Here is a 12,984-nt window from a genome sequence, read left to right as displayed (position 1 = left end):
TTAACAACAAACTGCAACATTTCAAAAATTATGTACATACTTGTTTGATCATTAAATTGCATTTACTTAAATATCACAAAAAAATAAGATTATAATCTTTTGCAGATTTCTGAAAATTGTTTTCAATTTATGCAGATTTTTAGACAATTGCTTTCAATTTATGCAGATTTTTAGACAATCCCATTATCCTATTTATGGATTAACAAACATTAGTGATAGTCATGATTTTCCAAAATGATAAACACTTAAAATTCTAAGAATAACAAGATTTGAGTACAAGAATCAACTATGAGTACCCAGAAATACTCAGTCTGTTTTGAGTGGTTGGTCAATGTTATCTCTGCTTGGGGATTTTAGGTTATCAGAACAAGTGATAGGAAAAAAGTACCTATCCTTGAGTAAAATAAACATCATATTCTCCAGTTTTCTCCCGACTACAGAAATAGGAAAAAAATGACGGCTCTGATCTCATTTTAAATCATGAAGGCCTGATTCTGTAAATGACAGTTAATTATTTATATGTATTATTTTTTTGGTTCTTTGGGATTGACAAAACTTATTGAAGTTATGGTATAAAGGTTTGCTAACTTCTTTAGATGTTGTGTACACGTTAAGATGTAAGGGCATTGGAACAAATAAAACAATTCACTATAATAATATATATTGTTTTACAAAGCGCTCACTGGTGACACCACTGGTTGCCAAGGCGATGCTTGCATTTCAACTGCTGGCATATCGGCGTTCTTGATTTTATTGGTCGCCGTGTGAACGCACCCATAGTGTGACAGGGGTTTAAGGTTGTTCAGAAATTTTAGCAAATATTGGATTGTCTTAATTCTGTGCATGTTTTCATTATCATTCTTTAGGTGGATGTTTTTTTTCTGTCTCAATTGTTAAAATGATCAAGCATCAGTTTTGGCTGGTGTCGGAGAGAGAGTTTTGTATTAGTTTTGTTATAGTATTCAGCTTAAGTTTCCTACATTGTTTGACTTTGCCTTAGCCCTGATATTTTTAATAAAAGTTGAAAGATTACTCAATATTTTTCGGAACGCTAAACAAGAAACATGAAGGTTCCAGTGGCCATCGCCCCAGACATTTTGATTGACAATTGTTTTCATGTGGATGGTCTTACACATTACATGTATTAACATTTAATCGGTCTCTTGTAATGCAACAGTAATTGGAAATTAAACTCAGATTAAGGGGCATAGATTGCAATACAGAAATTTGTGTGCTGGAAAAGTAAATAAATAACATTGTCACATGTTGCAGAATTGATGAAAGCTTTGAGTGTTAAGAGGCACTTGGTTCTGCAGTGGGTGTGTACAATCATAATTGGCCTAGCTACGCCCCTAGACTATTTTACTTATCTATAATGAACTTTTCTTCTTCAGTTCGCAATTGTGTTCAAGACTCCTGAATACCGGGATTTAAACATCACCAAGGCTGTGAATGTCCTTGTTCAGCTACAGAGGAAATCGGACGGAGAAACTAGTGATCCTAAATCTTTCACTTACTACCCTCGGTCTTATGGTAAGTAGGGGCTCTGGTCAGTGTGTCCTGTTAGGACAGGCTCTGGTCAGTGTGTCCTGTTAGTACAGGCTCTGGTCAAAATGTCATGTGAGTACAAGCTCTGGTCAGAATGTCTTGTAGGTACGGGCTCTGGTCAGAATGTCCCGTTAGTACTGGCTCTTGTCAGTGTGTCCTGTTAGTACGGGCTATGGTCAGAATGTCCTCTTAGTACGGGCTCTGGTCAGAATGTCCTGTTAGTACGGGCTCAGGTTAAAATGTCCTGTCAGTATGGGCTCTGGTCAGAATGTCCTGTTAGTATGGGCTCTGGTCAGTGTGTCCTGTTAGTATGGGCTCTGGTCAGAATGTCCTGTCAGTATGGGCTCTGGTCAGAATGTCCTGTCAGTATGGGCTCTGGTCAGAATGTCCTGTTAGTATGGGCTCTGGTCAGAATGTCCTGTCAGTATGGGCTCTGGTCAGAATGTCCTGTTAGTACGGGCTCTGGTCAGAATGTCCTGTCAGTATGGGCTCTGGTCAGAATGTCCTGTTAGTACGGGCTCTGGTCAGAATGTCCTGTTAGTACGGGCTCTGGTCAGAATGTCCTGTCAGTATGGGCTCTGGTCAGAATGTCCTGTTAGTACGGGCTCTGGTCAGAATGTCCTGTCAGTATGGGCTCTGGTCAGTGTGTCCTGTTAGTATGGGCTCTGGTCAGAATGTCCTGTTAGTATGGGCTCTGGTCAGAATGTCCTGTCAGTATGGGCTCTGGTCAGTGTGTCCTGTTAGTATGGGCTCTGGTCAGAATGTCCTGTCAGTATGGGCTCTGGTCAGTGTGTCCTGTTAGTATGGGCTCTGGTCAGAATGTCCTGTTAGTATGGGCTCTGGTCAGAATGTCCTGTCAGTATGGGCTCTGGTCAGAATGTCCTGTTAGTATGGGCTCTGGTCAGAATGTCCTGTTAGTATGGGCTCTGGTCAGAATGTCCTGTCAGTATGGGCTCTGGTCAGAATGTCCTGTTAGTATGGGCTTTGGTCAGAATGTTCTGTAGGAACAGACCTGGTCAGAATGTCTTGTAAGTACTGACTTTGGTCAGTGTGTCCTGTTAATACGGGCTCTGGTCAGAATGTCCTGTTAGTACGAGCTTTGGTCAGTGTGTTCTGTTAATACGGGCTCTGGTCAGAATGTCCTGTTAGTACGAGCTTTGGTCAGTGTGTTCTGTTAATACGGGCTCTGGTCAGAATGTCCTGCTAGTACAGGCTCTGGTCAGTGTGTCCTGTGAGAACAACATGGCCCAACTCATCTATTTGCACATAGAAAAAAGTGTACAAGCTTATAATTTTATTATCAATGCACTTTTTTGGCTTTCCCCACATGCATATTAAAGGCAACGAAAGTTGGTCTTTTATGTCTTGGTTTCTCATTCTTAAATTGTGCGGCAATGTAATCTATATTTGAAACATTTTTTTATAAAACAATTATTACCATGAATTATCAATAATTGCATTTTAATCATAGACGTTGTTTATTGGGCTCACCTTGGTGTCATTGTAATGAGGCCGTCTTTACCCCAAGTGTTCAATGATGCTTGCAGTCTAAGGAGGAAGTGAAATTGATACTGAAATGGAGAATTATTCTGAATTCATTTAAAATACCCAAATATGTGGTTAAGCAAATGTAAACTTGCAGCCCATTGTAACTTGCTGCAATTGGTGAATAGGTTATTTAAGGTACTTTTTTGCATTATATTTATGAACAAGGTAAGTCGGGAAATAAAAGTTCCCAAAATTTACATATGTAATTATTAGGTATGAAATGTTGACATAAACCAATACTATAGGGTTATAAAAACTCAAGATATAATTTAGAAGAGCAGGCATATTCTTACTGTGATTTTTTTTAATCTGCTGATATCATTAAAATGTTTTTCTAAATTCAGATCCAGAGTTTATAGACCGTAAGCGCCAAAAGATTTTACCCAGATACCCTGGCAGCCCTGGTCGTCGCAGCCCTTATGATTACAACCCTCCGTCAGCTGGCGGAGGCAGCGACAGCAACAGCAGCAATAGCAATGGTGTCAACGGCGTTCAGAATGGGGGATGTAAGTTTGGAGTTTGGTTTCTTGATGGGGTTGAAGCCATTGTGTAGTCTTGTTTACTTTCACTCATAGAAATACATTGAATATAAAAAATGCTACTGTTGTTTGCTAAAAATAGCTTGGTCAATAGAGAAAGGTTTATTTTATGTTTTCTAGCTACATGTATAATGATTTCCTTAATTTTTATATAGTCAGTATTCACCATGTTTAACCATTGTCATTGATTTTAATGTACCATACTATATTCTTTACAGCTATACCCAACTTCAATGATTTGAAGTTTAAAACAGCAGAGTTCAAAAACTTTAATATACCTAGTAAGTATCTACATTAAATTAGTTATAAATACATATAGGAAAATGACCTGCTAAGCCTTTGTCTTACATTCTGTTAATCACTTATGCCATTTCATATGATTATAGACACACTTATATTTTTTTTGGCTCACCAGATAAATTCCTTAGTCTTGAGAGATACACTTTCCATATGCACTGAAAGTTCCTGTCATTCTCTAATTAGGATGATTACTCACTTAGCATTTTAAGAACTTCCTGATGAGCCTCCTTTCCTTTACAGCTGATCGGCGATTTGCTCGAGCCCAACGCAGTCTTGCCCAGTATACACAGCAGTCAAACGTTGCAATGTTCACAAGTCAGACCCCAGACATCCTTACAAACTCCACAGAGTTTGTGTACGAGGAGGTATCCAATATGAGCCCACCCAGCCAGCAAGTGGGGCCAACCACACCCCCTCTTCTATACAGCATGGGACCCCAGACATCTGCCCCAGGATCAGTGTTTTCAGCAGCTACGCCTTCCCCATACAACCAAATGATGTCTGGCTCCCCCCAGTCAATTATGAGTGGGGGTCTCTCCCCCCAACACACAGTGATGCAGGCTTCACCACAGAGTATGCAGGCAATGTCCCCACAGGGAAACCTTGGCTCACCTCTTGGCATGGGTGACACTTCACAAGGTGGAATCCAGTTTGGTGGTCAGATGTTGCAAGCCACTTCAGAATCAATTTTACAGGCATCACAATTTCAATCTGGTATGCATATGACAGCAGTGACAAGCATGCATGGTCAGCCCCAAAACCAACCCTTACAGGTGCCCTCTGACATTGAGACTGACTTGTTAGCTGATCCAGATATGTTATACCAGTTGCAGCAGCAGGCACAAGGCTACAGTGGGAGCCAGTCAGCCAAGCAAATGCAGTATGAGCTCCAACAGCAGTATGGGACTTGTGCCTTCCAGGCCCGGGGAACACAGTATCCTGCTGACACAGACCTCCAGGATGTCATGTCAATCATTGAAGGCTTTGATGAAGTGGACGCTGCTCTTGTCAAGCAGCCAGGAGCATATGTTAGAGCTGAGGAAGTGAAAAGGTGCCAGATTAATTCAAAGGAGGAAATGCTTGTTGGACGAGGGTCTAGGCCAGGAATTGTTGTGAATCCTGCAAAAAAAGCGGAACCAATGATTGGCAACACGGCTAAAGTGTCTCCTGTAGCTAAGGAAGTTCTGGTATCCAAGCCCAAGGAAACCATTGTAACCAAGGTGACAGAGACTGAATCTAAGCCCGAGGTCAAGATATCTGCAGAAAGTAGGCCTGCTGTGAAGGAAATTAAAACATGTGAAGGTAAGATTATCAATATATTCATCAATATGAGAAAGTTTATTTCACATGATTATCAGGTTACATAGTGTGTTTGTGCAGATAACAGCTGGCTAATATATCATTCCATACATGGGGTTGACTTTAAATCCTATCTCACATGCTAATCACGCCTTGAGTTTAAGCCAAAGCCGTTGAAAGGGGAAGTAAGGGGGAATGTAGAGAACTATCACTTCTAGATTGTTTACCAGTAACAATTTACAGTTTGAAGTGTTAAAAGAAGGTAGATAAATTTAATACTTTGGGCAGGATATTTCCTCTTTCTTATGATGCTCCTATCACAGCAACTGTTAATAAACTAGTAGGAATATTAATACTTCCAGGGAACTTCTTTGAACATGAAATTCAAATAGAATAGTGTGGGGAGTTTAGCCTTACAAATTAAACACGATAACAGTAAAATTAAAGAGGAACAACATTCTAGGGGTTTAGCTAGTGGATTAAGGGAGGCTGCTGCAACCTGTCCTTTTTGGACGCACCCTTTTGCCCTCATGGAGAAAAGAATGTGCCCCCTCCTGCCTCAAAAGAATTAAATGCTTAAGATCTTCCAACATTTATTTTATTTTGATTCAAACTGGTGGTATGGTTATGAATTCAAACAAACTTTACATATTTAGTAGTTGAAACCTAATATTATTTCAAATAAACACAATTTCTCAAATTTTCTATGAGATTCATATTGCCTAAATTATTTACTGCCTGATGCAATTTGTCCTTTTGTCTATCAGCACCCAGTCCTTTTTGTGCAGCACCCAGTCTTTTTGTCTATCAGCACCCAGTCCTTTTGTCTATCAGCACCCAGTCATTTTGTCTATCAGCACCCAGTCCTTTTGTCTATCAGCACCCAGTCCTTTTGTCTATCAGCACCCAGTCCTTTTGTCTATCAGCACCCAGTCCTTTTGTCTAACAGCATCCAGTCCTTTTGTCTATCAGCACCCAGTCCTTTTGTCTATCAGCACCCAGTCCTTTTGTCTATCAGCACCCAGTCCTTTTGTCTATCAGCACCCAGTCCTTTTGTCTAACAGCACCCAGTCCTTTTGTCTATCAGCACCCAGTCCTTTTGTCTATCAGCACCCAGTCCTTTTGTCTATCAGCACCCAGTCCTTTTGTCTATCAGCAGACAGCACCCAGTCCTTCTTGTGCAGCACCCAGACCTTTTTCAAACCTGATTTCAACCCTAGAAGTGCAATCCCAAAAAGTGCAATCCCTATACATGTACACAAGTTTGTACATACACATGTTTGTGAAAATGATTAAGTGATTTAGTATATAATTAAAAGAAGTAGATAGACAATAGTATATTGTATTTATCACTGGTTATAAGCCCTTCCTGCCAACAGACTGGTTTATGTTTGTCATCTTTCATTCATGATAAAGCTATTTAAAATCATTACATTCATTTGTAAACAATACCTTTCTTTGAGATAAGTTTTTGTGGTTAAAGTTATTCACGAATGTTAGCACTGCTAGGATAGTTACATGTTAATCACCAGACCACAGGGGAATTTTGTGTGGACAAATTATTGCTTTTGGAACTTGGCCTATATTTTCTCTACAAATATAAAAATGAGGCTTTTGTATTTTTTATCTTACTAATTTCAAATCATTCTGATTTGTAATCGGCTCAACTCTGTTAATTACACAAGACATATACCGGTAGACCTGCTTACAGCAAATACCACGTATGCAAAGGCATACATTTACTCACTATCAAACTGTTTTGTACTTAACACAAAAAAGTTTTACTATGAATAAAAGAAAACATAACTATTAGCTTCATAAGATGTTTGCATAAAAGATAAACTCTGACAAGTTATTAGCTTATCAGCTATATCCATACTGATTTATTTTTTCAACTTGTGAGTTTTATACTAAGGAAGTAAGTAAGATTGGGTGAACATGTGTAAGCTCTGATAATTTGTCAATTCTTATGAACATATCTTGAAATCTGCATGAATTTTTTCATCAAGATATTTTTAGTTTAATATTGAAGGGAAAGGTTTTGTGGGAGACCAAATATTTATGTTTAAGGAAGTAACTTTTGTTTTCTGATTGGCATATGACCAGCAGGGGATATTTGAATTACTAAAGGACATAAATATCTGATTTGATTCAAGGTTGAGGTAATCATTTGATATAATATCTAAAAGTTGAATTCAGTTTGTTCATTTGATATTAGTGGTGATCTTTAAGTCAGGATTTATATATATGAGGCACTTTTTAACTGGTATGTAATATGATATTTCTATTAACACTAAAAAGGTATAGATTTTGTATCAAATACTTCAAAAGTTATTTGAAAGTATCATTTTGAAATTAATAATGAAATTTAATGTCAAGTAAACAAAGTTGCTACTGATTAATGAGTCCTTAGTGTAATAAAAGTTATATTCTATGTAATTATTATATCATGATTAGCATTTTGATAATGAGAATTTTTAGTTCCATTGCTGTGCGATGATTACTTTTCTATGATGATTTTGTGTAAATGTTACAGTGCAAACTGACATGGACCCAATGCTTAAGTTAGCCATGAAGACATCAGAAGCGCTGCAGTACTACGCCGGCTCTGGCGACATCCGTTCCCTTCTCATGGTCCAGCGCTTTCTCATGGCGGTCCAGGACCAGGATGGCGACCTGTAAGTGAATGCGCTCTTCTAGCTAGATTTTGTCCGTCATAAATGTTTAAGATAACAAAATTAAATGAACAAGAATATTACAATCAGCTGGTTATGACACCTCTTTCTGTTGGATGCATTGGTATTTGTTAGGACGATCTGAATCTTCATGTAAGACTGTAAAAATAAAAAGTAGTCATTGAATTTTGAAAAAGTGACCGCATCTGAAATCTTTAAACCTTGGCCATTACTCATAAACCATGCAATGAATTTAAATTAACTTGGTACACATGTTGCTGGCAACAATATCCACTTCTAAAGCAAGGCCCATACCTTGGGCTATAATCAGAAATGATTTATGCCCCTTTTTAACTGTGAGATCACGAAAGAGAAAAGATGAGTGTTGCTGTTAGCTCCACAGTAACGTTTTTAAAAAAAAAATAAAAATGGCCTTTCAGCATTTCATTTCTAATTGTTGAGCTTAAGAATAATACTGCGCTTTGATATGGAGTGAACTATAGCTTTATACATCTACTAGATAATTCTGATAGGGTCTGTATTCACTTGAGTCTGAGTTTTAGACTCGGGCATAGAAAACTAAATACTGTTTCATAATATCTATAATGTAACTACTTTTGACAATAGAGGTGTACTTGTCTGTTAAAGCATACATCAATTTTATTACCATCTTTGCCCTTATAGTTGCCTTTTTACAAATACTGCAATACAAACTTTATGTTTTATATCAATATTATAAGTTTCAATAAAAACATAAGAATTATTTGACAGTATTTCAACTCTATGAAGGCAGAAGGGTGCCCATGCTTTGCTCCAGGAGGGCAGAAGTATGCCACCAAAAATGGGCAGGTAGCAGCAGCTTTTGAATAATCTTCATCTAAAACTCAACATCATTCATGTATTTTGTTTTTCATATTTGTAGTCCGCTGCACACAGCCCTCATCAACGGCAAGTATGAGGTGTTCCAGAACATTCTTGATGTCATGGTTACCCTTCCTGATGCCTATACCCGTATCAATGCCTACAACTTCCACCATCAGGTACACAGGTGTTATCAACTGCATGTTAACTTAAAGCAGGCATCCTCTTTCAATTAAATTTAAGGGAAAAATGACTTCTGCCTGGTCAGAGAGAAAGGAGAAGTGACCTCTGTGTAGGGTGAAGTCAGTGATAATCGATATAAATTATGCCAAAGACACGCATATTTTCATTGGTAAAAGAAGAAAAACAAGGATAAACTGTCGTGTTTAGGCATGGTGATACTGACTTGTATAATCTTATTAATACTGTATGATGATCACCAATAAACGGAAATAATCTGTGGAAAAAAGTTTTTTCATCTCCTTGTTATTCTTACCGTAATGTGTAAATAAAATTTACGCATTTCTGCTATTATTATCTACCTTTCAAGTATAATTACAATTAATAAATATTTTTAACGAAAGTTGAGAAAATTATCATTACATGAATATTCATGTCCACTTTCACATTTGTCCTGATACTGCATTTTACAAGATAACCAAGTCCTGATTCTTTTAATGTAAGCTGGAAAGTATCAAACCTTTCATTTTTAACAACATATTTCTGCATATGCCATCTTTTTTTCCTGCACATTGTCCTGACCATAGTTTTCTGTCTCCACCAGACTCCCTTGCACCTGGCAGTGATAACTGACCAGCCGGCCGCAGTGGACTTGCTGATCCGTGCGGGTGCAGACCCAACCCTTATTGACCGGTCTGGCTACACCCCCGCCCACCTGGCTGTCCTGTACACGCGTACCGACTGCCTCAAGAATCTCCTCAAGTACCTGCGACGGGGCGTCACCAAGGAAGTGCCCTTCCCCGAACTCAACATCAGATGCTTCAATGGTAAGGCATACTAAGTTATCAAAACAAAATTCAAATTTGTTTCAATCATCAGTTGTTTTGCTAACTGATGGCTGTAATTAGTGACGCTTTAGAGAATACTTGCTACCAGCAATACTGGTTTGTAGGAAAGATGGAATAATTCATGAATCAAAATATTGTAGACTTGAAAAACTGTGAAACTAGCACTCGTATGAAATGATTTTACATTTTTGTTTGACATAGAAAGCATATAATTGGAAGTAGGAATAGACAGATTCTGTATAAGATGGAAATCATTTTGAGCATTGAAATGGTTGACTATAACTATAATTTAGTAACTTGAATAAGTTCTATAGAGAAAGCTTGTGAATAGGGTTTTTATATAGACAGACCTTATATAGAAATACTGTATCATAAGGTTTTTATACCCCCACAAACGAAGTTTGAGGGGGTATATAGGAGTGAGCTTGTCGGTCGGTCGGTCTGTCGGTCGGTCTGTCAGTTTTCATGGTTTCCGGACGATAACTCATGAAAGGCTAGACAGATTTGAATTTTTTTTGGTACACAGGTGTAACATCAGAAGATACAGGTCAAGTTCGATATTGGGGCTGGTGGGGCCAAGGTCAAGGTCACTATTACTAAAAATAGAAAAACGGTTTCCGGACGATAACTCATGAAAGGTTTGACAGATTTGAACAGTTTTTGGTACACAGGTGTAACATCAGAAGATACAGGTCAAGTTCGATATTGGGGCTGGTTGGGCCAAGGTCAAGGTCACTGTTACTAAAAATAGAAAAACGGTTTCCGGACGATAACTCTTGAAAGGCTTGACAGATTTGAACAATTTTTGGTACACAGGTGTAACATTAGAAGATACAGGTCAAGTTCGATATTGGGGCTGGTGGGGTCAAGGTCATTGTTACTAAAAATAGAAAAACGGTTTCCGGACGATAACTCTTGAAAGGCTTGACAGATTTGAACAATTTTTGGTACACAGGTGTAACATCAGAAGATACAGGTTAAGTTCGATATTGGGGCTGGTGGGGCCAAGGTCAAGGTCACTGTTACTAAAAATAGAAAAACGGTTTCCGGACGATAACTCATGAAAGGCTAGTTTTTCTTGTCAGCAGTGTAACTTCTAAATTACTCAACAGATTTAAATAAAACAATACATGCATGATAAAAGAAGATGCAGTGTGCAGTAACCTTGGAGTTATGGCCTCTTTTCAAGGGAATGGTTTGCCATTCCTGTGTCCAGGCGGCATTTGGGGGTATTCGTCACTCCTGTGACAGCTCTAGTTTTAAATTTCATTAAATTCATGGTATGGACAGTTGTGCTAAATATAAGCTAAAAGGATTTGCTTAGTAAAAAAAAATATGAATGAACTGATAAATTAACACAAACCACCCTGGTGACAGAGAGAACTGTAGGAATTCATAGGTATTCCCATGAGCATTGTTGGAAGTCAACAATCATTGTAAATACCACATGCATTGGAAACCAACGAATTGTCATGAAATCTGGGGCCTTTTGGTGTAATAGGAGCACTGCTAATTAATCGGTTAACAACTGAACAATGGATGGATTGCAAACTTTACAGCCTTCCCACAGGCAAATTTAAAAGATCAGTTTCACATATATTAATGCATAGCTATTATGACATGGCATGTGCCTGGAATAGGCATGTCAGGAATCCAGCTCTACCTGTGAATGCATGTCGGTACTAACACCAATAAGGCCCTTGGGGAATTAATGGAATAAATAAGAAACATTTTTTAATGTAACATATGACATGTGAATCATGATATATTCATTATGTAGAAAATCAGTTAAATAGTATGTATATGATTGGTTTCAGGCTACACGCCGGCCCACCTGGCAGCACAGTCCGAGAACCTGGAAGCCATGAAACTACTGGTGTACGGACGGGCGGACATCGACCTGCCTGATGGCAAGAGTGGACAAACACCGCTTCATCATGCTGTAGAAAATGACGAGCTCTCCCTGGCAGCATACCTTATTCTGCAGGTGATTGGTGTACATTGTCAGTAGATAAAAATATTATGCAGTTGGTATGTTTCAAAGATTTCTGTTTAATTGGACAATAAGTGATATAGAGAAATTTTATTCAGTGAAACAGTCTGCAAAACTAATAGTTTCATGGTGAAAGACTATCTTTGTTTAATTACCAGGTCATAACACTTAATAAATTCATTTGTCATTTAAGTTAACAATAAATTATATCATAATATTGATATTTTTTATTGAAGGCTGGTGCAAAGGTGAACACGAAGCGTTTCGATGGCAACACAGCCCTTCACATTGCCTGTGGGCGTGGCAATGTTGGAATGGTGGCTCTCCTCATGGCAGGAGGAGCAGATCCAGACATTGAGAATGATGAAGTCATAGAGGTAGTGGAGGGAGTGGAGATGAGGGGTGGGGACAGTGTAGACAGTAGACGGGAAAAGAGGCAGAGAAAAAAGACCAAAGAGGCGAGACGAATCAGTGAAGAAAAGGATGAGGACACTGCAGCTGGAGATGCTACTGTCAGTGTGACAGAGGAACAACAGAAGGTTCCTGAAGAAGGCTTAGATGAGGTGGACGCTATCCGGGTGCCAGTTGATCCTGCAGAGGAAAGGCCACAGGAAGTGGTAGTGTCAGAGGAGTCTGGAGAGAGCTCTGGGGATGATTATGCCACAATGAGGGGACTCGTGCCTGCAGACTTTGCAGACAACAATGAAAAGGTAGGTTTTTAAAAGTTCCTGTGAAAATAATTAATATTGAAATGAATAAGCAATATCTTGAATGTAAAAAGAATTCTTACTGCTACCATAAATCATATTTTGATGATTGGCTGACAGTACTTTGAAGCCATTATTATTATTCAGTTGATATGAAGGCTTGTATGATGTGTTAACCTTGTAATCTTGAGCGTATACAAGGTTGATATAAATTCTTCCTTTCTTGAGCGGCAATCATTCAACCCAATATCCTTTAAAATAATCCCCCATAACAAATATTATTGAAACTAAACAAGGAAAAACTGGCTTCTATTGAATCTGATATTAATCAGGTTACTTGTTGAAATAAAATTGTCATCACAGGGTGTACTTTAGATAGCAAAGGCATTGATTTGCAAACAAAAGTATAACCTTTGTATGGAGCAATGTTTCAAACTTTAATCAATTTAAATTCCCTTAGATAAGAAGGCTTTTGTTTTGGTGGTT

General features: G+C 38.4%; 1 protein-coding gene across 1 annotated transcript in view; it reads left to right on the top strand.

The window, feature by feature from the left end:
- The window catches only part of LOC128203874 (nuclear factor NF-kappa-B p100 subunit-like), a 33,397-nt gene that overhangs the window by 15,046 nt on the left and 5,367 nt on the right, over positions 1 to 12,984 (top strand). The window contains exons 9-17 of the mRNA XM_052905354.1: positions 1,395 to 1,533; positions 3,441 to 3,602; positions 3,854 to 3,916; positions 4,176 to 5,237; positions 7,771 to 7,912; positions 8,832 to 8,949; positions 9,555 to 9,777; positions 11,616 to 11,785; positions 12,028 to 12,501. Coding sequence (XP_052761314.1) covers positions 1,395 to 1,533; positions 3,441 to 3,602; positions 3,854 to 3,916; positions 4,176 to 5,237; positions 7,771 to 7,912; positions 8,832 to 8,949; positions 9,555 to 9,777; positions 11,616 to 11,785; positions 12,028 to 12,501 — 2,553 coding nt within the window. The remainder of the gene's footprint in view (positions 1 to 1,394; positions 1,534 to 3,440; positions 3,603 to 3,853; positions 3,917 to 4,175; positions 5,238 to 7,770; positions 7,913 to 8,831; positions 8,950 to 9,554; positions 9,778 to 11,615; positions 11,786 to 12,027; positions 12,502 to 12,984) is intronic.

The sequence above is a fragment of the Mya arenaria genome, chromosome 2 (genome assembly GCF_026914265.1).
Source record: "Mya arenaria isolate MELC-2E11 chromosome 2, ASM2691426v1".
NCBI classification, from domain to species: domain Eukaryota; kingdom Metazoa; phylum Mollusca; class Bivalvia; order Myida; family Myidae; genus Mya; species Mya arenaria.
Note: the sequence above shows the minus strand (reverse complement) of the source record. Positions and strands in the feature narration are given on the sequence as shown.